The following is a 24,369-nucleotide window of genomic DNA, read 5'->3' as shown; positions in this document are numbered from 1 at the left end:
GAAATTATTTATATTTAGGGTAATAATACCTCGGCTTCAATGCGCCAGCTTATGTTGTGAAGCGCAGAGAGAATGGCTCGGCCTAAGCAATTTCCTACTACGCCATTATAAGGGAACTGTAAATAATCAAGTTCTGAAAAAGCGGATAGGTCGCTCAATAGTAACCATCATAAATGAGCTTCGATATGTCTTTTAAAATTAACATACAAACCAGATATCTCCCAATGCGTATGTGTAACTACCAAATATACAAGTAATAACGAGTAAATTACAGTATAAGCGTGCTTTTCTTTCCATGATACAGTTTTATAATGCACGTTGGATTTCCAAGGTTGTCATTAGCGCTTAGTTTCAATGAAGTCCATGATCATTGATAGTAAATCTCAAATGAACTTCGAGTGCATAAATAACCTACACGGCAAAAACCTTGTTCGCAGTAAAATATTGCGCCTCCAAATCAAGAGAGAAGAAAAGCCACTGCGTCAGATGACTTCGAGTGACTCGCAAATGCGCCGCACCAGGATCGCACGTGTAGAGCAAGTCAAGCGGGCGACGAAATGTCAGTCACTCGTCACATATAAAATGAAGCTGTTAACAACGAAGTGATCGAGCAGTTCTTCACAATGATGCGCATAATCATTCTTTCATTGGTTGCAATTTCCGCTAGAGGTAAGAAGCACTGCTTTCCCAGTACAAATTGTAGATATGTATTGTCATATTGTAGATGTGCATGCAGGCGAGCCATATCATATGTACATATGAACTGCCTTACAATTTCTCGTTACTCCTCTGTGCTTCACAGAAAGGCCGTTTTCCGAGTAGCCGACATTGCGGACGCGAGGTCAATCTGTGTCATCAGCTGTAAATAAGGAGAAACTATTCAAAAGTGCTAGAATACCTCACAGTGCTAGAATACCTCACAGTAGTGCCTATGAATTTGTGTGTGAGGGAGAGAAAGCTTCCATCTGTACAAGGATAAAAGATCTTCCCAGCAGCTCAAGTTGCCCATTCGCTTGGGCCGCTGATCGCCATCTAAGGAAACAGCCCTGGACATTGCCCTTTGCTACATGACGTCCTCATTTTGGGGCGCAACTTATATACACTTGCCGTTTTTGTGCGCTTTAGTAAAAGGGAGATCACAGGTTCGATGCTAATGGTAAATTGAGCAGCCCTGTCACCAAAATTCTTTTTATATATAAATCACTTCTGCAAATATTTTGCTACAAGCAATAACTTTGGTGAATGTAGTGCAGTGTTTAGAGAGGCGTAGGACGAGAGTAGCTGCTGCTTGAACTTCAAAATATTGTCTTACCATTTTAATGTTCATGTTCTTAGTTCAGAACTATCACATGTGATTTGAGTGGGCCTTTGAATTTGGTTAATTAACAAATGTCGCATGACTGGTAAATAGATTACAATTTACTTTGTAAAAATGCCTTGATGTAAAATGCGTTTCCATTTATATAATATCATCCCCTTCCCGTAAACTTGGTTTGTAAAACCTCGAAATCAAAGTGTGTCAATTTGCAGTAGTTACAGACAGTTGATCATAACGCGCGTCACCAGTGAATAAACGATTTCACTCATAAGGTAAAATAACGGGGGAAACGTGCTCTGCACCTTCGGTAGTCGACTTCGCCTCCGCTCACCCGGCCCAAAATATAAGACACGCTCAATTACTGGTTAAATAGTGTCCTTGGCACAGGATAGTACTGCAATATCCCTGAGTACTTCAACTTCCAAACTTCCAAAGAACTTTCGTCATATAGCGTTAGATCGGTTTTGTGTGCTCAGTGCGCAGTCGGTGTTTTCTAAACGCACAGTTAGAAACATTCACCTCTTTGACCAAGAGGCGTGAAAACTGTGTGAAGTAACCAGTTCTTGGAATGCAATATCGGGTGTCCAGCAACTGTCATAAAAAACCCACATGACCATGGCCAAATTGGCATGGTCATAACTATCATGACCATGGCCCACTGATGTAGAGTGTATAAGCTTTGACGCTCCCATAAGATGATTAAAAAGGGACCCCCCTCTTCTTTATATGTAGAAAATTCGTATCAAACAACTCGTTGTTACTAAACCAGAAAGAATAAAAACAATTAAGACTTCTTCGCACTAATGGTCGTAAACCTGTAAGAAGAGCGAAGCTTGGTTGCCTGCCTTAATGTTTTTTTTTCTTTCCCTTTCTTTGTGTTTTCCTATGTCGCATTGTGTATTTTTGTTTCTCATTCTGCCATTTCCTCCCCATCCTCGATTTCATTCTCTTGATCACTCGTTTCATATTTCTTTCTGTTTTTTTCTCTTTCTTTATTTCTCTTGCTCTATCAATACATTTTATCACTTCCTTTCTTATCGATTTTCTATTTTTTTTGCTCTATTTTTGTCTCGCTTAGAAGCTAGATGCCCAATGGGCATAAGTAGAACATTACGTGCACATTGTTTATGCCGTGCTTAATGACGATAAAAAATGTGGCTTTGCCTGTTGTACTAGGTGTAAAACTTTAAACATCCCACTCATAAAACATTCGCATGACGCGACGCTTGATTGTCATTTCACACTTGTAGCACGCTGTATATCATCCGATAACGGGATTGCCTGTCAACGTGACACCTGTATAGGGCCTTTTGTGAAGTAGTTCACAGCCTGGACAGGCTCCGTTGTTGAATAGTCGACTTTCACGTTGAAGGAGATGGTTCAAAATCCCACTCCATCCAGTCTACTTTTTATTTTCACGTCAGTGATAGCGGTGACCGATATCGACGGCGGCGGAAAAGTAAGCTGCCAAAAGTAGGTGTTTTCATCGCATAACGCTTCTCGCTGCAACAGTGTGTGAAAATCTGCTGTTCACTGTGCATTTCACAGGGATACCGCAACCGAGGCTGGTTTACCCACGCCTACTGGAGGAACGTTCAGCCGATGGAAGAATGGTGTTGCACCTGCATGATCAACTGACGCTTAACCTCAGAAAGGCGTCGGTGGCGGCGCGAAACTTCCGAGTCCTGGAACACGAGGACGGCCACGAAGTGACACACTTTGTTAGTACACTCTCGCTATGCGACTCGTACAAAGCGGCTTTGAAAATTAGTGATGAATATCCAGCGCAACGCATTTGCACGCTTGTGTTATTATGCTTGTGACATTACGCTAAAGCAACTGAGAAGTAAAAAAAAACATTTATGACACTTTCACGTCGTTTTAGGCAGGTTTATATACGATCGTATGTCTATACATTATTATAGCACAAAAAACACTGGCAGTACATTGCATGAAGTGTAGAGAGAGAATAAAATGAGGGAAAGGCAGGTGGGTTGACCAGGAATTGGAGCACCTGGTTTGCTACCCTGCACTATGGGAAGGAAGAATGGAGAATAGAGATGGGAAAGAAAGCGAAGAGCGAAATAGACGCACGAAAGGGAAAAGAATAAAAAAAAGGAAGCTGGGGTGCTATAGACCATTCAGTGGGCCACTACCACGCGAAAAGTTCAATAAGGCTCAATTAATAAGCGTAATATTAATGTTGGTAATAACAGTAATAATTAGTAGTAGTAATAATATTAACCGTAATATGAGTAATTATACCACCAAATCATTGGAATGACACATGGGCTCTGTATTTTAGCAGTAAAACACATCACGTTAAAATTAACACTTCTTACTCAGCTCCTCCTATTAGAAAAACTTTAATAAATTTGTGAAAGGTTTACACTTCCTGTTTACAGTGAGAAAAAGTTGTCCAAATCCGTAACAAAACGCATAATGCACATTTATAGCACTGGGATAATAACGATGTGTATGCATCGACAGTCACTTTATAGATCATGGCACAAGAAAATTTACTAATTGTAATTTTCCTTAAGAAAAAGTAACAGAATTAAGTGATAATTTTTTTGGAAAGAGGCAGAGAGAATAAGGTTGAGTGAAAGGCAGGAAGGTTAACCAGAAGAATATTTTTGGTTTGCTACCCTGCAAAGGGAAAGAAAAATGGACGCGAAAAGGTAAGGTGGGAAAAAGGAGGGAAGGGGGTGGTTGAAGAGAAGAAAACAGAAAACGAACACACACTCAAGCACGGCAATGTCACAGTTGTTTAGCGAGTGCGGTTTACCACAGAAACTTCAGCAGCGCCTTTGTCGTTATCTGGCTTGAAGGTCGAACGTTCCGAAAGCAGCCAGTCGTTGAGCAGCGCTGACGTTGCTGAAGGCTGTTGTCTTTGTCTTTTCTTTAAGATAATGTTTGGTCTGCCGTGCTCGATGACGTTTTTGAATATATCATTTTGAGATCAGGAAGTAACATTTGCCAAAAGGTCCGTGTTCTAACTTTCTTACGTTTTCTGACTTAACGTTTGGTAACTATATCAAACCATGATTAAGCCTCGACAGTGAAGTGCATATCAATCACATAAAAACAATTCTTACAATAAACGAATAACACGCAGTAGTTAGTGAAATGTTATTGTATTAGCGGTGTCACACACGCTCACTTACGAATGTTCCGTTGTGACTTTCATCTGACAGGTCATTGAAACAGCCACTTCAGTGATCTATCTCTTAAGCTAATTTAAAAAAAAAACACTTCTATGTTCTCTTTTTTACTTATCATTACAGTTGACACATCAAACCCTGTCTGGTTTTTGAGCTTTCACCCTTTCGAAAGCCCTTCGTGAAGAACTGTCTGCAACTGCGTCAAAATGAAAAAAAAATGTTATTTCAAAGAAGTATGCGTATATTGCCTCCGTAATATTGTCATATAGCCTATTTATGTGATTTATAATAATTTGTCAGTTGAGCGTCTATTGGGCATGTATTTATCATGAACTATTCATATTGTTTTTTAACTAAATTTTCAGGCTCAAAATATTCTTACGTACACTAAGAGAAACACTTTATATATATATATATATATATATATATATATATATATATATATATATATATATATATATATATATATATATATATATATATATATATATATATATATATATACCACGAAAAGCGCTGTCATCGACTCGTCGTATAAAGTGGGGTCTTCAGCGAAGTGTTCCTATGCAATAGTACACTGCAAAATGAAGTTAAATTAAGACAAATTTATTACGCAAGTGCTTTAGCTTATCCAATCTTTCCTGCATCGTGCTTCTTCAAAGCCGCTACTTGACAAGAGGTGTACGCAAGAACAAGTGTACGCATCACAAGTGGTGTACGCAATTCTGCACAAAGTGCCTCGAAGGGGTTAAATCACGATCAGCTAAAACTTTTCCGAGAGCTACTTCACTGTGCTGCGCACGCTTTGGTCAATATTGGCAACATCAAGACGTTGAACTTCGTGATGGATGCTATCACTTTTAATCAATCGCTGCTTTCCCAGTTCGACGGGAGAGACCTGGAGCGAAATCTGCACGAAGACGAAAAACAACTTGCCACAGTCCACGTCACAAAACGAGACGACGGGATCGAAGTTGTAAGTGTCAAAACTTTCTCGTCTATTGCACATAACCTTTATGTTCTGACTGCACCTCGTCGTTTCGTCAGTACCAAATGATAATGACGTAACGTACATACAAATTATGCGCCGCGGCCTATACGCTTTTTCAGTTGATTACGCAGGATGTTCAAAACAAAGAAAGAGAAACGATGCGATAACATTCTCACATCCATGGTCTCTGCTCTGTCCTCTGACGATTAAAAAGAAAGAATAGGTGAAGAAGTGATGCAAAATAGGTTGTGTTCCGTTCTTGACAGCTACTGAGCGATTTCGCATTACCTGTTTGATCGCAAAGGTACAAATAAACCACGAATTAAAAAAATATTTTTTTTCAAAAGTGCGTTACAGTGTGAACTAGTGAACTACCAACTTATTGGGCAAGCATACTTGTTCTTGGCAAAACAATGAGGCAATAAACAAAGGTAAGTTCATATTGCCAGGGTGATCAGGCCAACTGTAACATAACTTTGCTATGGATAAACTGATCATGGATGAACAATACATACGCTTAGTGTTCCATTACATGAGCCCTTTGTTTTTGAAGAACGTTTACATGAAGCCTCTCTCATTTCTACACAGGAATACCATGTGTCGTTAAACGCGAATCAGCAGCAAGAAAAGTTTCAATAATGATCTAAAATGGGCTTATTAATGTTTTAAGAGTTCTCCTTACGGAATACTTTCCCATGGGCACATGAAAACATACTAACGATAATGTCGCATTCATAAAAAAGTAATCCAAAGGATATTGCTGCTTTCAAAACATGCGGCCTTAATCTGTTTCACACTCCACTGGCGTTGTGTTTAGAGATTTCCTTTAAAACTAAGAAGGAAAGAAAAAAACAGAAACGCCAAGACACGAGGGTTAAGCAGGACAATATCTGTTTGGCTAAACCTCGGTAAGGAAGCAGGAAAAGAGAACAGAACGATAAAAGAGGGAGGGCAAAGGAGAGGACATTAACACTGCTGCACAATTCTGTATGAATGCCAAGATTCATTCAGACAATTTGAGGACCGATATCCACAAACCATCATTCTTTTTTTTTTTTTTTCAATTTTGCGCAGTCACAAAGGCACCTAGAAAACGCCTCAACCTCTTATAACAGACATAACACTAATTAAAAGAAGCAGACAAGTATGCTAAGGAAAGTATAGGGGAAGTTATTTCTAGTGGATGTTATGTAAATCACGTGATATTCGAAGTTCGAAGAACTCTGCTAGCGGGAAGTCATCTTTTCCTCTGCTTTACTCTTTTACAATTTCACCTCAATTACTCCATACTTTGGAAGTTTACCATATTCAGCTTTAACATCCTCCATACTTTAGCTGTTTTTCTTACCAATTTTAATTATTGTTGTGTCTAACAAGAAAAAAGAAGATCCCTTAAAATTTCTCTGCTTTCGTTCTCTACACTTTTTGTGTTATCGCACGTCAAATATTCTTATATTATGTTGTGTTTTTGTCAGGGGCAGAAAAGCTGCTGCGCGGTATTTTTACAAAGTGTATTTACGACGCACACCTCAAGAGCTGTAAAATTTTACAGTGTACTTACAGTCCTCGGAATCCAGTATACAAGGTGGAGCCCATAGAGTTTCCTAAAGTTAACTAGAGGGAACTCTGGCGCTGCGATCATTCAGCGACCATGGCAATGATGGGTAGTACACGGATTTGCCTAGTATTTGTGCTTGTGGGTTTCAAACGCGCATGCGACATTTTATTGCACTGTTTTAGTTTTTTCTCGAATGAAAGAACAAAGCGTTGTTAACATCGTGTCTAGATATAAATTGGTGAGCATAAAATGTTAAAGTGGTGAAGTGAAACTGCAGAACATTTGCTTAATGTTATTGCTGAAAAAAAAACAGGTCCAAGCCATGCAAAGTAAAACGCAGCCGGAATAACGATGATCAGACAAATCCGTGTACTACCCATTATTTCCATGCTCGCTGAAGCGCCGGGCGTTACAGCTCCCATGTACAAGCGCAATAGTTCCCATTAGTGTATTTAGTGGAAAATTTGCGGTAGAACACAGTCTGCACGAGAGATCACAAAACTTCGTTTTGATCCATACAGTATTCACTTCTGGCACCCCGTGGAAACACATTATTAGCGGAATATATTATTGAATTACCATTTTAATGTCAGGTAACGCAATCCTATATCACGCGCATTGCGTCACTTCTTGCAGGAAGGTGTGGTGGGGCCCCACCACAGAATCGAGCCAATGCTCTCAATGGAGAGATCTGAAGAGGGTCTCATTCCCCACATGATACACGAAATAGAGAAGAAAGAAATGTTCGACATTGAGAAAGCAATACCTGAAAAAGGTAAGAGAACGAGTGCAATATCAAGCGAAGGCGTCTTGTAAGTAAATACTATTCGCATGCCACGCTTCGTACGGTGTCTGATCAAGCCCAAATTGAAAAAAAAATTCGGCAGTGCCTACGCACCCTGGGAATCGATCTTATGCAAAACAAGGAGAGAAGGTGACTATGTTGTAATTTTTTCATTGAGCCACACGTTACTAAATGATGCTAAACAGATGAACAAACGCTGTACGCAAAGACACATATTAAGCAGACGCATGTGTACTGTTGTGTAGCGATGCCAAAAGCAAAATGGGTATTAGCAACACTAATAGCGGTGCTGGCCGGTCGGCACGTCTACACAGCATGGCACATGTACACAGAATGCGCGATCCACAGGACATTGGGTATCATTCTTGTTGTCCTGTGGTTCACGCGTCGCATTCTGTGAGGGGACGTATACATCTCACCATAGAGGCCAGACTGTTTTCACAAGTAAACGTTCGTTTGTGGTTAATGAAGTTAACATTAAATTCAGGCTTCCAAGTACAATTGAATACTGTGCATGAGTTTCCGACTCGCGTAATTGCTGCGTGCTATAATGAGTCAGTGAAGGTGCTCGAACGGCAGTTTTGATTTCAATAGTGTGACACGAGCGATGTATATTAAAAACAGCCACACACTACGAAATAACCAGCCATTAAAAGGCTCATATAAATCAGGCTAATAAAATATGATGTCTGAAACGTCAATTTTAAGAGGAAGAGGGTAGGAGTGGGGTAAGGGACAGGTGAAAGCTCTGTACATCCCTTCCCCCAACTTGAGCAGAAAGAAGGCTAGGGCCATTTTAGACCTCCCCTCTCCTCCGCTATTAATGCCAGTGCTGCGAAGCATCAGCTGCTGATTCTTTGAGCCTGTGATTGTAGCTGATAGAAGCAAGCACTGTAATCAGTAATAAACAGTTCTGCTACAAAATACGCCGCACGTGCCAAGATAAGTTTGCGCATGTCAATTATCTTGCACTTCACAAAACTAGCGCTTCGCGCGTCGGCGCTATCGCTTGTACTTTTCACTCTTCCAATATCTTCTCTATCATTTTGTAGATCTTGCACCCTATTATACGGAGGTGACGTCAAGCAAAAGTCAAGGACGAAACATGTTCTTCATTAAAATCAGGGCGGGAAGTGCAGACCAAAACAAAACAAAATAGATATCCTGCAATACGCTACGACGTCCGTGGTTAGGCTAACCTTTACTGACTCAGAACGAAACAAAGTTGTGCCAGTCCATGGAGAGAAGTCACACTCTCTCATGCATCTACGGTGAATCAAAGGAGAAATGTGTTCTAATAAGGCTGCAGCGGGGCTCGTCGACACGTCTTCATGGTGTAAGGCACCGCCATGTAGGTATGACAGACAAAAAAAAAAGAGAGAGACAACACAGGGCGACAACACGTCACCTTGTGTCATATCATGTTTGTTTTTTAGGACCACGTGATGCTTTGCTACGCTCTGCAACATGAACTGAAAGAAGAAATAAGCCACTTTTTTCATATGAGTTATTTTATTGATAGAGTTTTCTATAAATATACTTGAAGGAACTCTGGCGCTAGTGTCTGTGAAAGCTGCAATGCATGGCGCTTCAGCTAGGATGGAAATGATGGGTAGAGCATGTGTTGGCGCAATTTTTGTAATTTTGTCGCCGTTTCACTAATTTTGTGACTTGAAACTGCTTTGTGATGAAACAACAATCACCAATGGATTATCAGTTAAGTTTCACCACATCAATCTTTTTGGCTCACCAATTCAAATCAAGTGACAAATTTCAAAACGGTTTCATTTTTTTTATTCGTTATATATTCATTACAAAACAAAAAAGCAACAGCACAATAAACGAAGCATCAAGCTCGTTCGCAGCCCTCAAGCACGAAGACAAGGCAAATCGATGTGCTGCCCATCATTCACATGGTCGCTGAACGATCGTAGCGCTAGAGTACCCTCTAGTTATTTTTGGGAAACACTTTGATGTATTTATCCTTCTTTGCAGTCCTCCTAAAGCTTTACGAACCTAACGCGTCTTTGCACTACCTTCAGTGCAGGCTTTCTGCACCTTAGGCAGTTTTTCAGTACAACGCCTCCTTTATTTCTTGAAGTGCCAGTGCAAAGATGCACTCCTGAACGGAAGCCGTCTGGCCACCTTAGTTCAGTGCGTGGTGCTGATGCAACGCCACATGTAGGGCAGGGCTCCCTGAGTCCCGCCGCGGTGGTTTGGTGGCTAAGGTACTCGACTGCTGACCCGAAGGTCGCGGGATCGAATTCCGGCGGCAGCAGCTGCATTTTCGATGGGGGCGGAAATATTGTAGGCCCGTGTGCTCAGATTTGGGTGCACGTTAAAGATTCCTAGGTGGTCGAAATTTTCGGAGCCCTCCAATACGGCGTCTCTCATAAACATATGGTGGTTTTGGGACGTTAAACCGCCCATAGCAATCTATCAATCAATCATTACAGTGACAAATTTTCAGCAAATAAACTTATATGTAGTAGGATACTGTGCCACTGTGTCATACAAAAAAAATACCTGTGGTGTGCTACATTGTAAGTGACATGTTCTACAAGCGAAAGGGCTGAAAAAGAGCATGTACATGTTAAAGCTATTTCCCATGCCAAAAATGTTTTATGCACCGTTTTGATCAAAAAAAAAAAAAACACGCCAGACCTGTGCGGTAGGCGCAGCACAGTCACAGCGAAAGCTAAAAGAGCGGCCTTGCTAGGAACCCACTACGGCATTATAATAACAATTTCTGGATAGTAGGCCGGCATTCGCTATGCTATCCTCCGTCATTCTTCTCAGAAGCATGGTATCCGCTTAACACTTGCAAGAAATTTTGTGCCGATTGTTCATGCAGTGGCTGATGACAATGAGGAATTATTCCTAATGTGAGTATGCGCCACAGTAAATAGGTGATCAAGAACAAGCTTTTGTAATGAGTTCGAACATTGGACGACCCACTAATTACGCTATTTGCATTGTGTGACGCATGTTTGTTTTTTTGCTGTTCTAAAGCGCTTTATTACTTAAACTAACACAATTCTCTTCCCGAAATCAAGCCTGCCTAAGGGAAGCTTGCGAACAAGTTCCAAGCACCGGTGTGTCTCATGATTGATATGTGGGGTTTAACGCCCCAAAATTACCATATGATTATAATAGACGCCGGAGTGGAGGGCACCGGAAATTTACACCACCTGGGGTTCTTTAACGTTTACCTAAATCTGAGCACACGGGCCTGCAGCGGGGCTCAGTGGTAAAATACTGGACTGGCACGCAGTGGACCCGGCTTCAAGCTTTACAAGCACTGAATCACTGCTACGCTACAATATCTACTAATTAGCTGTGCATAGATTATTTGTGTTTGTTTCTTGTAACATGCTTTCAAATATTCTACATTGTCATATTCGCACATTGATGCAGATGCTCTGACCCTGAATGAGAGGAGTTCTGGCACTGAAGTCGTTCCCGAAGAAGTTATAATAGAACTTTTCATTGTCACCGATGTTCTACATTTCGGCCACTTCAAGACCAGCGCGGAATTAACAACTTACCTCTGCGTACATGTTAACTCAGTGAGTACCACTTAGTATTTTATTTTGGCGAACTAGTAATGGCTGCCATCAGAAATTTTGGCGTATTGTGAATTATTTTTATTGGTGTAATTAGCATTCCCGGCTATGAAGGCTTCGAGGAAAATTTTTGAGGTCAAAAAACATATTCTTTCAAAACGCGGTGGAAAAGTTGATGTAAGTTTTGAAAAATTGACTTCTGAAGACGAGACGCGAGAAGGAATGTTGACCTTATTCTTATGATGAAATCGAACTGAACTCAATCTCGAAACGAAAATCACGCTGTTGATCGAATTTTCAGAAGAAGAGACCGAATATGCCAGTTTATATTTTTGGACCCTAGCTCAACCCTAAGCGAACCTTAGATGACAAAAAACTCACAGTTTTGCCGCACAGGCGAAGCAATGAACGCGATAGCAACAAATTGGAAGGTCACGCTTAGAATGGCAAGCAGATCGAAACGTGCCCCGCGTTTCTCACCCACAAATGACGCACGAAACGTACTCACAGGTACAGATGAACGCGAATAAGCGTCTCAGTTGTTACTTCGCTGTGTCTGAAAAGCTAGCTCTTTTCACAAACGGAGACTGTGCAACGATTGCAGTGATTTTTGTGCGCCCGGTAACTACAACAAAATCATTCCAATGAAAGTCCAAAGCCAGCCAAGACGTACATTCCTCTCCACCGCGAGATAAGGGCGTGCGATTGAGCGTCGCCCCTTTTTCTCTGTGGCACAAAGTACGCGTGGAAGATGAGATCATGCGCCACCACGTCGTGACAATGCGGCGACGCACGCTCATTGCGCCATCTTGCTGGTAATGCTGAAAACACGGTAGTTCCCCCCACGATGCCCGTCAGCAGCGGTAAGTGGTAGACATAGATTGCTGGCCATTTGAACGTTGAAGGGGGAACTTCTCCGTAACTCTGTGGTTAACGGCTCGCCCTCACGATTCATAGGCCCCAAGTTCGATTCCGCGTGGGTCTTTTTCTGGATTATTTTTCTTTCTTGCGTTTACATATATATGGATACGTATATACATACAATGAGTGACGATGACGACGCCGGTGGTAAAATTCAGCCGAGAGTGTCCATACAACTTCTGTCGCAATAAAAAAAGACGTTATTTCATATAAATTTTAGGTTCTTTTCGGGCAAAGCAATGCCGGGTCGAGCTTCGAGACTTACCGTAGATCGCCGCCCTCTTCGATGGCTCCGGAGGAAGACGTTTTAACGCTGGGCGGTGAGAAAACAAAGACTTTTACAGGTATAAACATAAAAATTCTGAAAGAAGTCTCTCTGGCTGGGAAGAAATAAGGAACTTGAATTACTTTCAGCCACAATTTTGTAGAAAACCCGACGTTTCGAGACCGGCTTGGTCCCTTCATCAGAGAAGCGTCGACGTGCCTTGTCCTAGGCTTCGTCTATTGCCTTTTCCTCTCACTTCGGAGGCATTGCTCCTAAGGGCCGGTTCACGTTCACTGGTGTGTGCTGTATGTGCGTGTATTTCCAGCAAGAGCCTGATTTCTAGATTATTTTCGTTTCTATGACACAAACGCTGTCGAAGTCGTGCTTTTCCCAATGCTCTGCAAGGGCACCACGTTGCACTTCCACCTTCCTGACGTCGTTCCTGTGCTGGCGTATTCTTTCCGGGAAGCACTTGCTCTCGCCTATGTAGCTCGCTGAACAATCATCTCTCTAAGTGGTTATGAAACTGGAAAATGCCACCCGTAACTGACTCTCCTTAAAAGGTCACCTCAACAGGTTGACACAGGGATACCACGCCCTGGTGTTCCTCCCTGGATCGTTGATCGTTCGGCCATGGTAATAAGAGTGTGAGCGTTCAAGTCAGCTTATGAACTACCGTGACTTCAGCTTTTCTGAGGACCCTGGTGAGCTGCTCGCTAGTTCCCGGCACATATGGGATGATGACTCGTTGGGCTGGTCTCTTTGGTATTATTGCAGCCGGTGGTGTCGCAAGTGAGGGAGGGGGTCACATGTGTCGTTCGCAGGATTGTCTTCGCACTGGGGTGTTTGACCTCTCGACATGCTGCGTGCTACACAGTGGATGAAAGCTACCATGTATCCGTTCCTTCTAAGCTTGGCTATAATATAGTGGCTAGTATATTCTAGGCACTATAGTTATAACTTATGACCGTCCCTTCTTCTCTCTTTTATCGCCTTTTGACATGCAGATGGCTCTTGCTCGCGAAAGTAGCACCAAAACCACGGACGCTTTGTGGGCAGTTGGGTGACTCGAGGGGAAGTGCAAGTACCGTCCGGTGTGCGTTGGTTTTATGTACACCGAGAAGGTCATGCGCTCGAAGAGCACGACTTCACATCCCAGTTGCACCCAGTGTGAAATCTACAGAAGCAGTACAGCTGCGGTTATCCTATGCGTGCCTTGTACTTTTCTCAAGTTTCTTTTTGTGATGTTGTATGGACGTCTGTTATTAGGTTATTTGTAAAGTATAGAGATGCACTGAGAAGGGCACAGGACGACCCTAGCCACACCTGCCTCTGCTTAGTGATTTAGGCCCCATTCACGCTCTAGCTGCTGTTCTCCATTTAACGATGCGGCTACCGCTTCGTCCGATAAATGCTTGATGATACTGTGCTTTTTAATCAGGCGGCTTATCATACCTCCTAGTCTAACTTCTCATGAAGTATAGCAACTCTACATTGCAAAAGACTGAATTTCAGTCGCGCTTGATGTTAGCCATAAATCAGATAACCTCCTTTGGATATATCTGTCTCCTCAAGGTCTATTCTGAGTGGTCCATGACCTAAAGTCACTGTAAAGCATAAACAAGAACTCTGCCGTGACACGAGGAGTTACGCCATCTATGGGCATATCTGGGAACCGAAGCATGGCATACGATGGGCACTAGCCTGTCGTTGGGCCCAGGCCTAGAAGAGCTCCGCAGAACAAACTTTGTCATCAGTTACCAATCCGGAATGAAGTGGTTCAAAGCATAAATATTGGTTATGCCTCGTATCAAAACGTGACAACCATTAAAAATTAAGCTCATGTGATTCTTGCATATCGTTGGTGTTGAGCAAATGATCGGGTTTCTGAACGAAAAAGTCACGTATTCAGAATAGTTAACTGGCCTTGAATAAGCATGACTCGCCATTATGTAGCTGATAAGATTGATATCTCTATGTACAGAAAAAATATTTACCCAAATTTTAACATACTTCTGTAAATAAAGATAATTCATGCTTGCACTTGACAAGCAGTACTTGTCACAGTAGATGCACTTGTGATGCACTGCTTTTTATTCGCTTTTTTAATTTTAGAGTTAGCACGCAACAAATGCAACCCTAGCATGTCCCGTGTGTTTTACCGGTACCAAAATGTAGAAAACGTTTGGTTGAATAGCTCCCGCACAAATTTAAAAGTATATTAATTTCAATCGATATTTGACGACCGCCTTTCTATAACAAATATTTTAGTCGACCCAGCCGGAAAACGTTGCCTCTAAAAGCATCCCTGTTAACAAATACTGTTCTTCATAGCTTTTAATACGAATAGAAACGGAAATCAACGCGAGGTGGACACGTCGAAGCTTCTCACACGTTTAATATTCTACTCGATGCTTACATGGATGGCCCTGTTTAGCTCATTTAAGTAGGTAGCACTGTGCAGTTTGACAAAGATGCACAAATCGCACGTGATGCTATGTATAAATAATCACAATAAAGTTAGTCTGAACTATGGGTTAGCAGTTCATCTCTTGATATGACTTATGCACTAAAACGTGTCCCTTCTGCAGGTTAACATGAGGTATGCGGACACAAGTGGCCCAAGGGTGAAATTTCTTCTCATCGGATTTGAGAGAGACCACGTAAGTAATAATCTTCCTCGGATGATACGTAATGCGTTCCTGAGAACTCTTACCAACCTCGGTCGCATACATCTTCTCTTCAGTTTAGCACTTACAGGAACGGTACCGGCAAAGAGTTGGAAAGTCAGTCTACTCTGGAGGCGTTTCGATTGTACGTCTATGCCAAAATATACGAATACGGCCATCCCGACTTTGTGTTTCTGATGACTGGGTAAGTACGCTGTTTCGTACTCATTTTCGCTGTTGAAAGCCGCCACAACTAATGCTTTTATTGCAAAATAACCTGCAGTACAAAACATGCCACGTGGCCTGGCCGTACTCCTGAGTTCCCTGTACGTATCGGGAACGCCACTACAGCAGAGACACTGCTTTCCTTTTTTGCTTCAAACTTGCATATTCACGCGACATACGTATGACCAGTTTTGTACTGCGAATAATTTTTCTGCGCTTACCGTTGTTTTTTTATGTTATTCTACATTGTTCGTACTTCTGTGTACTCCCTTTGTTCTTGATGTTAACTCAATTTGGTCTTATTTTGTATCGCCTAAGTACCTCACAGGCCTCGAAGAGGCCTGTGAGGTACTTATAAATAAATAAATAAATAAATAAATAAATAAATAAATAAATAAATAAATAAGGACTAGTACAGTGAATTGGCCTGTTTCAAAATAAATGAAGAAAGAAAATTTTTCGAGGGCCCGTCTATTTATTTTGCACAAGCTTAATGGAAACCATCAATCACCTCGTTACATTACACTTATGTTTAATGAGGCTGTTTATATGTTCCCAATCCCTGTATTGTAGATATTGTAACGAATATTTATTCGCACACGTAAATCGCAAACGCCAAAAGAAACTGAGCCATGGGGCAGCAAGGTCATTTCGCGCTACGTTTCGAGGACTACAAAAACAAAAAGGGGGCGAATGAAATAAATATGAACCAATATCATCGGTAAAATCATCCTTGCTATGTGATGCGGTGTTGTGGTTTGGCGTGAAACGTATCTATCTCTTCTTACTCCCAGAATGCAAGCGTAGCACTCTATGAACGTTTGTAGCATCAGGTATGGTGTCTAGCGGCTAAGGTACTAGGCTGCTGACCCGCAGGTCGCGGGATCAAATCCCAGCTGCGGCGGCTGCATTTTCGATGGAGGCAAAAATGCCCTAGGCCATTGCGCTCAGATTTGGGTGCACGTAAAGAACCCCAGGTGGTCAATATTTCCGGAGCCCTCCACTACGGTGTCCCTCATAATCATATGGTGGTTTTGGGACGTTAAACCCCGCATATTAATCAATCAATCTCAAATATTTTGTCTATGCAAGATTTATTAGTGTTATTATTGTCACTGAGATGCGTGATGATATTTCATCACGCACTTCAGTGACGCATCACACGTCACTTCGTCATTTAAATGAAGAAGTGGCGTGTATAACCGAGAGTTAATATATATATACATATATATATATATATATACATAATTATATATATATATATATATATATATATATATATATATATATATATATATATATATATATATAGTCCCACATTTGCTTCATCATACAGGTGTGTTGCTTCATTTTGTTTTGTCGCTTCTTTTTTTTAACCAAGCTTTTTGGCTGCGTACGCTAATTTCAGCATTATTCATTCTTCACAGGTTTGATGCATACGCCCTAGAGAAAGACGGCAAAAAGAACATGAATGTGTTAGGTAAGCCTATCTAACAGAAAACTGGTGACAGAGCAAACTGCTGGAAGCGGTAAACTAATGGCATTTACCGAATTTATCGAAAATTGTCCGGTATCTGTAGGTTGTAGGTTTGGTATCTGCCGGCGGCAAGTAGTGTTTTCGTCCAAGGTATACCTGCTGAAATAGCAATTACAGCAATACACTTAAAACAGCGCAACGCGCGTATACACCTTCCTAGGCTTCAATATCTGTTGGTCTTCATTAACTTTTCCCATAAAACAGCTTTATAACAGTTCCGCCATAATTGTATGCAATGCGGATTTAATTCTAATGATTCACTTGGTGCCATGTTCATTTCGGTGATACAGTGCTTACGACGCTCGAATGCTGGCCCAAACGTCGAGGGTTCGACCCCGGCTGCAGCGGTCTGATACAGATTGAGGCGACACAAGAGGCGCTTAAAGACGCTTCTAGCGTCTTTAAGCGCTTGTCTTTAAGCGCTTGTCCTTTCTTCCTTTCTGTTTATTCGTGCGCTTGAACTGACAGTTATACCATGCATATCCAACTAGCTCAACTTTCGATTCTGTTGCGAACCTCCTCCGAAATCGTACATCTGCTCATTGAACAATTCCCAGAATGTCTTGTTTATTTATTTTTTGTGTGGTGGGGCTTCTAAACTGTCACTCAACTCTCCCATTTATACTATCTTCTTGACATGTACAGCGGTACAGGGTGATGTGGGTGCATGTTAAACAAAACTGATGGCCGGAATTTCCCGAGCTCTCCACAACGACATGCCGCACAATCACATCGCAGTTATGGCACGTAAAACCCCGTGTATTATTATTATTTCTGTTATTAGTTGTTATTAGAGCGTAGTTAGGGCTTTCGTTATGCCATTGGTCGTCGATAGAAAACTATCATCCTCAAGTGCCGTGACACGCTATCTCTGCGTCCTCCTCTTCTGTTTCTCTCCCAGAACACGTGCGTCGACTTGTCCGGCGAGGGACTCTATAACTTTTATGGGTGAGCAAACGAGGGCAGATATAGAGAAAGAGGAAGAAAGAAGAGTAAATAAATTAAGAGAGAGAGAGAGAGAGAGAGAAAAGAAAGATTTTGGCAAAAACGTTTTTGACGACGTGGGCTTTGAATCCACGTAGCCGTTATCCGGAGGGGAGTGCCGTACCACTTAACGATCCAGGCACGCTGACAGAGCCTAGCATAGCCTTATACGGCACACTGTGGACGAAAATGAGGTCGGTGACGAGAAAAAAGGAAAAGGAGGACGGAGGGAAAAAAAGAAGAAAGAGAAAGAGAGACCAAGACAGAGTCCAAGCGCTTGCCCTGTGTCCTTCGCTCGTCTTACGTACGTGCCTTCAGCGTTTACATAAGTAACGGATCAGTACCAACTAGCCCGAACCCAATGCCCTAAAAAAATACAAAGAAAGAACTAGTGCCTTCCAAAAAAATAGAATGAACTAGCTGGAGGTAGAGTGAAAACGAAACAAGACTGAGACATAGAGGAAAGAGAAAAAAGATCAAAAAGCGAGAAAAAAATATATAAAAAAGAAAAAAATATGAGTATGATTAAAAAGAAAAAAACTTAAAAAATAAAAAAGCACAGGAAAAACTGGAAACAGAAAGAGAAAAATAAAATTAAAGAGAAAATAGAGATGGTTGCCCATCTCCACATCTCTTTCAGGCTTTGTTTGCAACACTAGCACGAAGTCACCTTGCTTTCTTTCTTTTGCTTTATTTTTTACTTGCGATTCCTTGGCTTGCAAAATGGTCTCACTGACTTTGCGTATTTCTTATTTGGCTAGGCAAGATATACTGGCCCACACCACAGGAGTAGTGAAAGAAGTAGTATAGTAGTGAAAGAAGTAGTATAGTAGTACTATACAGTACTAGTACTAGCAGTAGTAGTTGAAGTATAGTATAGTAGCTGTAGAGGAGGAGAAGGAGGGTGGAACCATCTGCTTGCACTCATATTTCCCAATAAGTTAAACAACAATTCACGATGTGCAGCCCTGAAATAAGTTACATGTTGAAGGAATTTTTTTTTTCAAACCAACTTCTTTTTCGCAGGACTAGGCTATGTAGGCGGCTTGTGCACCAAGTTCTTCGTTGCCCTCGGTGAAGACGTCGCTGGTACTTACAGCGGAATGCACACGCTCACCCACGAGGGTGGTCACGTGTAAGTTTCTGCAACAAGCGCTTTAGAGCTCTTCATGAACCTTTATACCCAGCTTTACCGGTTAGCGATGTCACGGAATTGCATTTACGTTCCGCTGATAGTCTATATATGAGTCCTCTCACCTTGAATTTAGCTGATTGTATAGGTCTTCTAATGTGTGCGTGTGAGCATTTGTGAATTCGTGAAAGCGTTAATACTTTCATGTCTAAAAGGTAAAGAGAAGCATTAAATGTACATAACATTATAGCGGTATTATTGAGCAACTTCTCAATACGTATTCTTTCACATTTCCTTCGATAGTGGCGCGTTTTCACCATTGAGAAATCTAACGAAATTCCCAAAACCTTCTTTCAAGGCTCGGCGCTTCTCACGATCAAAGTAGCCCAAAGCCATCGATTCCAGGAGACCCAGGATCCTTGAAATGTCTCTGGAGTGAAGGTCACATCATGAGCTACGTCGATGGAGGAGCGAAACACCATCGTTTTTCATGGTGCAGTCTGAAGCAAATTCAGCATCTTGTAGTGTGAGGCACTTTCGATTTCCTTCTCGTATACACTGCATAATCAAGCCTTTCTAGCCAAATCGGCGTGCCTTCAGAGCACGCCAAATCGCTTCAGGCATGGGCCGGCAGAAACTGTAGAACTCACTCAGACTTACTCATGAAATATATTTTGCCCTTGGGACTCACTCGAACTCAAATTCACCAAATTTTTTCTAAATCGGACTCACTCAAGCTCAGATTCACTAAACTTTTTCTCTTCAGGACTCACTCGGAGTCAGACTCACTAAATGGTTTAAACTATTTAGCGAGTCTTAGCAAACTTCGGCGACTTTGAGCGTATCTATCTATCTATCTATCTATCTATCTATCTATCTATCTATCTATCTATCTATCTATCTATCTATCTATCTATCTATCTATCTATCTATCTATCTATCTATCTATCTATCTTCTAGTCGCTTACGTTTGGTTGCTCTCGTGGTCACCCCCTTAATTTGGCGGGAACTAAAATTAGAATGTGAGGATAAGGAAGTTTAACGGATATGACGCGCCGGTCAACACACGAATAATGTCACAATCCAGTCTCGTAAATCGTCACCCGCTTACTTTGGCGTCAACTAATGTTAGCATGGGAGGGTAAGACGGTTTGGCGAATATGGCACGCTGGTCAAGACATGAATAATGTCACAATCGTGTCGCGTACGTCATCAAACACTTCCCGCCCGACAGTGGCACATACCCACGTGCGGGTATGTGCCACTGGTATGCCGGTATGTGCCACAGGTGATTGACACTTCGTAACTATACCAAGGAACGACGAGAACACACATGAGTAATTTTAACGCGTGAGCGTTAAGAAATACCCGACATCAATAGCGTCTATCAGACGAATGCAAAGGATAAATGCCAGGGTCCCAGCTGGAATCAAACCCAAGCATTCTTCGTGGCAATGAAGCATTTGACCACAGCCAGGTCCTGGAACTATTTTTCAAATAGACGCTAATCTTTTTGAAACGTCAATAGTGATTGCAGTGCTGCCTACCCAATTTTATAAACATTACATATGTACTCCTTTGATACAGTCTTGTTAACGTCAAGTGCGGTTAGTTGCCATGCACCAAAATTAATTTATGTAGCATTGTGGGGCCAGCATCTTCGCGAGCATCAGCGCTTCATATCAGTTTCTGGTGTTGCTAATACGCATGTTTCAGTTGGAATCGTTGCGCAAGTGCAAACAACTGGTTATATAAACATTTGCAACTTTTCAACATATGTATGTGCGTGAAACATTTGATTGATTGATTTGTGCGGTTTAACGTCCCAAAACCACCATTTGATTATGAGAGACGCCGTTGTGGAGGGCTCCGAAAATTTTGACCACCTGAGGTTCTTTAACGTGCACCCAAATCTGAGTACACGGGCCTACAACATTTCCGCCTTCATCATAAATGCAGCCGCCGCAGCCGGGAATCGAACCCGCGACCTGCGGGTCAGCAGCCGAGTACCTTAGCCACTAGACCACCGCGGCGGGGCTGTGCGTGAAACATTTGTACATATACTTAACGTCGTTTTATGACATGTCGCTCAATTAAAAAAATTGCACCACGGTCACCTTCCGTCAGCATGCTTCGCGTAATGTCGATTCCCGGGTACGTGGGATCTGCCGAATGTTTTCTCAGCCTTGACTCACTCCGACTCAAGCTCACCAATAGATTCCTTACCAGGATTCACTCACACACAGCTCTGAGTATGGTGTCCCACGATGTAAATTATGTGACGAATGTAGTTTAAAGATTCCCGCCCAGTACAAAGGGCACAACCATAATTATTCATCCAAATAATCCTCCGCCATAGAATCAAGAAAGTGAGCAACTATATTAGATGCCCGTATTTACTTGCATAAGGGTAGTGACCGTCATCTGTCACTTGCATATGGGTAATGACCGTAAACCGTAATCTTTTTGCTTCGCAAAATTGATGACGATTCACGGTGCAGTATAGAAACCTCGCAAATGTATACTTTCAATTGGCAGCCTAAGAGACTTTGATTACGAAGGTGCTGCATGTCATGTACAGGCCTGTTGCTTGCTTGTGTTAGAACTGAATGTACGAACAGCGCAGCCTAGAAGTAGTTACAGCGTAACTACGGAAGCGAAAATACAAGGATAGAAAAAAGCGCTGACTTTGATGGAGCGGTGTTGCATATATAGGTGAAAAAAGAAGAGAACGGGCATGCGTAGAAGGGTGCAGTTAACTATCACTGCGAAACAATGTCAGCGATGTCATCTCTTTTCTACCTTTGTTTTTTCGCTTCCGTACTTACGCTCAAATTACTTCAAGGTACAATCAGTTATGTCCTACAGACTTGCCCAAGTTCTCACGCTTCATATCTTGTTTTACAAGTTTTGTTTGTTTGTTTGTTTGTTTGTTTGCATGAGCAGCATACAGTGCTTTCTAACTACGGGGTTGAAACCTGGTGTATAACAAGGTAACTACAGAAAAGGTTGAATACCATTCAGTGTGCAAAGGAAAGAAAAATGATAAGAGAAAAGTAGAGAAATCGGAGCACGGCATATTGGATCAGGAAACATAAAAACAGGGGCATCGGATGTCCTAGTTGACAACAAGCGAAATAAACGAACCTGAGCTGACCTAGATGTGTGGCAGCTTGGGCTGCTAGTTGGCATGACATGATGATAGTTATAGCGCAGGAACAGAACGACGACATAGAAACAAGTGTCCTTCGTGTCCTTCTTGTCTCTTTGTCGTCGTTCTGTTTCCGCGCTATAACTGTCGCCCTCAGCTGACCACGTGATGCGTATAGGGAACACAATTGGCGGACCGTAAGAGCGCCACGTTGGTTACCAGGCAATGAAAAACACTGTTGGAAAAAGAAGAGAATTAAATGGGAGTCTCGAAGCTATCAGGCACAAAATGTAATCAACTCGCGCAGGTTAGAGTGAACTGTAGATCACTGGCATGAGGCCTTCGTCCTATACAGTGGACTAAAACAGGCAGCAAAGATGATGACGCACCAGATGCGCATGTACTTTCTTTAATATCGTTGCCGCCAAAATACAAAGCAATAACAGTCGTGTTTGTATGCTCTACAGATTGCGAGGAGAAGTTTGTTGGAGAGTGAGCATAGGCAACACTGGGCACACGGCACCGGGAAAGTATCCCGGTATGTCCGTAGCACCAAACGAATTCTGCAAAAGTGTTTTTCCGAACCAACGAAACGTTACCGCTGACATGGTGAGTGAAGCTTTCGTCGTTTTCTGAGAAATGCGAGTGCCTAGACGTTGTGTTTATTTAGATATAGCGGTTCTGTCGTTTCTGAGCTCATGCAACTGAAATTCGTGACAACAAAATTGTCACTTTTACTAGCAGATATTTTTACTGCTTTGAAAATTATTTTTCTAGAAGTTTAAGTGAAACTGGTGGCACTGTATTGCCCAACTAACACCTTACGCTTGAATAAAAAAGAAAAAAAGTTTTCCTGTTGTATGCTTCAGAGGTGCTTATGCTATACTAAATACTTGTTGGAAATAAAAAAAACTAAATACAGAGAGTGTCATTTCGCGACAGAAATTCATTGAAGGAAATGTCATTGTTATAACAACAGAAAGCCAGCACTGCACCATAGCATTAGACATTAGTTGGTCCACTTTTAACCAGCATTAGACAAGAGCTAGCGAGCTTTACCACGCTCTTAATGTGCGAGTCGGGCACTTGATTTGCGCTATAGTAGACATCGTGGGTTATTTACTATACCCTACTTCAAGCAGTGAGTCTAAAATGCTTAGAAAGACGTTTTCAATATCAGCAAACTGATATTAGGTTTCACTTTATTTTATAGTGTATTTCCCTCGCCTATTTTTTTCTTTATAATCAATATTGAATTGCTGCGCGCATTACCCTTCGCCTCTTTTTGGCCGAAACTACGATATAACTTCGTTCCGCTTTCTTTCATTTTGTGGCCATCTTAACACACGAAACATTTTTGGGTCCTTTTCTGCAGCCTGTGCAACTTGCCTCACCTTTGTGCACTCAGGTTCAATACATAAAGTCTAATGTGCTCACTTCTTACTTTTCTACGTGAATCTGTTCCCCACTCCATCATCGTTCTGCAAGGCACATCTTAGAGCTCACTATATTTTTGTTTATTATTTTCAGAATTCAGACCGTATGGCAGAATGCATGGTAAAGTGTCAATATCCAGTTGTTCGACAGCACTGCTTCGATGACGGTTATTGCAATACGTATAGGTCAATTAGATACACGTTCACACACGCACTGGACTTTATGCACTGCACAGCAACCAAGGTAAGAAACTGAAAGCGCCCAATATGCAACAAGTATTTCGAACGTTTTGTAAGCTTTATGAGCCATAATGTGGGCGTAGTCGACGTACGTGCCCACATAGGCTAGTTTGAAGGACCCTATTTTGAAGGAACCGATTTACCGAGATGGCAAAACAAATTAGGTGTTGTTGATAACGTCATGTCAGAGCAACGCAAGAAAAGCTTCACTCAATATTTATAATATATCACGTGTGCCTTCATAGCCAACTTCGATTACGCCCTTGAAATTGGATGACGAATAAATCGATATACCTCTAACTTATGTGATCTGTAAATAACGCGTAACCCTTGAATTATCTTAAACGTCTAGATTTAATATAAATAACTAAGCTCAAGGCCATAATTAAAAATAATTAACAACTTTT

At 41.7% G+C, this 24,369-nt stretch overlaps 1 protein-coding gene across 1 annotated transcript in view; it reads left to right on the top strand.

The window, feature by feature from the left end:
- The first annotated feature begins 512 nt into the window (after positions 1 to 512).
- The window catches only part of LOC119165167 (venom metalloproteinase BumaMPs1), a 26,830-nt gene continuing 2,973 nt past the window's right edge, over positions 513 to 24,369 (top strand). Inside the window, exons 1-12 of the mRNA XM_075870905.1 lie at positions 513 to 669; positions 2,867 to 3,039; positions 5,366 to 5,458; positions 7,668 to 7,806; positions 11,254 to 11,405; positions 15,180 to 15,251; positions 15,335 to 15,462; positions 16,910 to 16,962; positions 19,030 to 19,138; positions 19,494 to 19,661; positions 22,754 to 22,895; positions 23,817 to 23,966. Of these exons, the coding sequence (XP_075727020.1) occupies positions 624 to 669; positions 2,867 to 3,039; positions 5,366 to 5,458; positions 7,668 to 7,806; positions 11,254 to 11,405; positions 15,180 to 15,251; positions 15,335 to 15,462; positions 16,910 to 16,962; positions 19,030 to 19,138; positions 19,494 to 19,661; positions 22,754 to 22,895; positions 23,817 to 23,966 (1,425 nt within the window). The 5' untranslated portion in view covers positions 513 to 623. The remainder of the gene's footprint in view (positions 670 to 2,866; positions 3,040 to 5,365; positions 5,459 to 7,667; positions 7,807 to 11,253; positions 11,406 to 15,179; positions 15,252 to 15,334; positions 15,463 to 16,909; positions 16,963 to 19,029; positions 19,139 to 19,493; positions 19,662 to 22,753; positions 22,896 to 23,816; positions 23,967 to 24,369) is intronic.

Source organism: Rhipicephalus microplus, chromosome 8 (assembly GCF_043290135.1).
Source record: "Rhipicephalus microplus isolate Deutch F79 chromosome 8, USDA_Rmic, whole genome shotgun sequence".
Lineage (NCBI taxonomy): Eukaryota > Metazoa > Arthropoda > Arachnida > Ixodida > Ixodidae > Rhipicephalus > Rhipicephalus microplus.
This window is presented reverse-complemented; position numbering and strand designations above follow the sequence as displayed.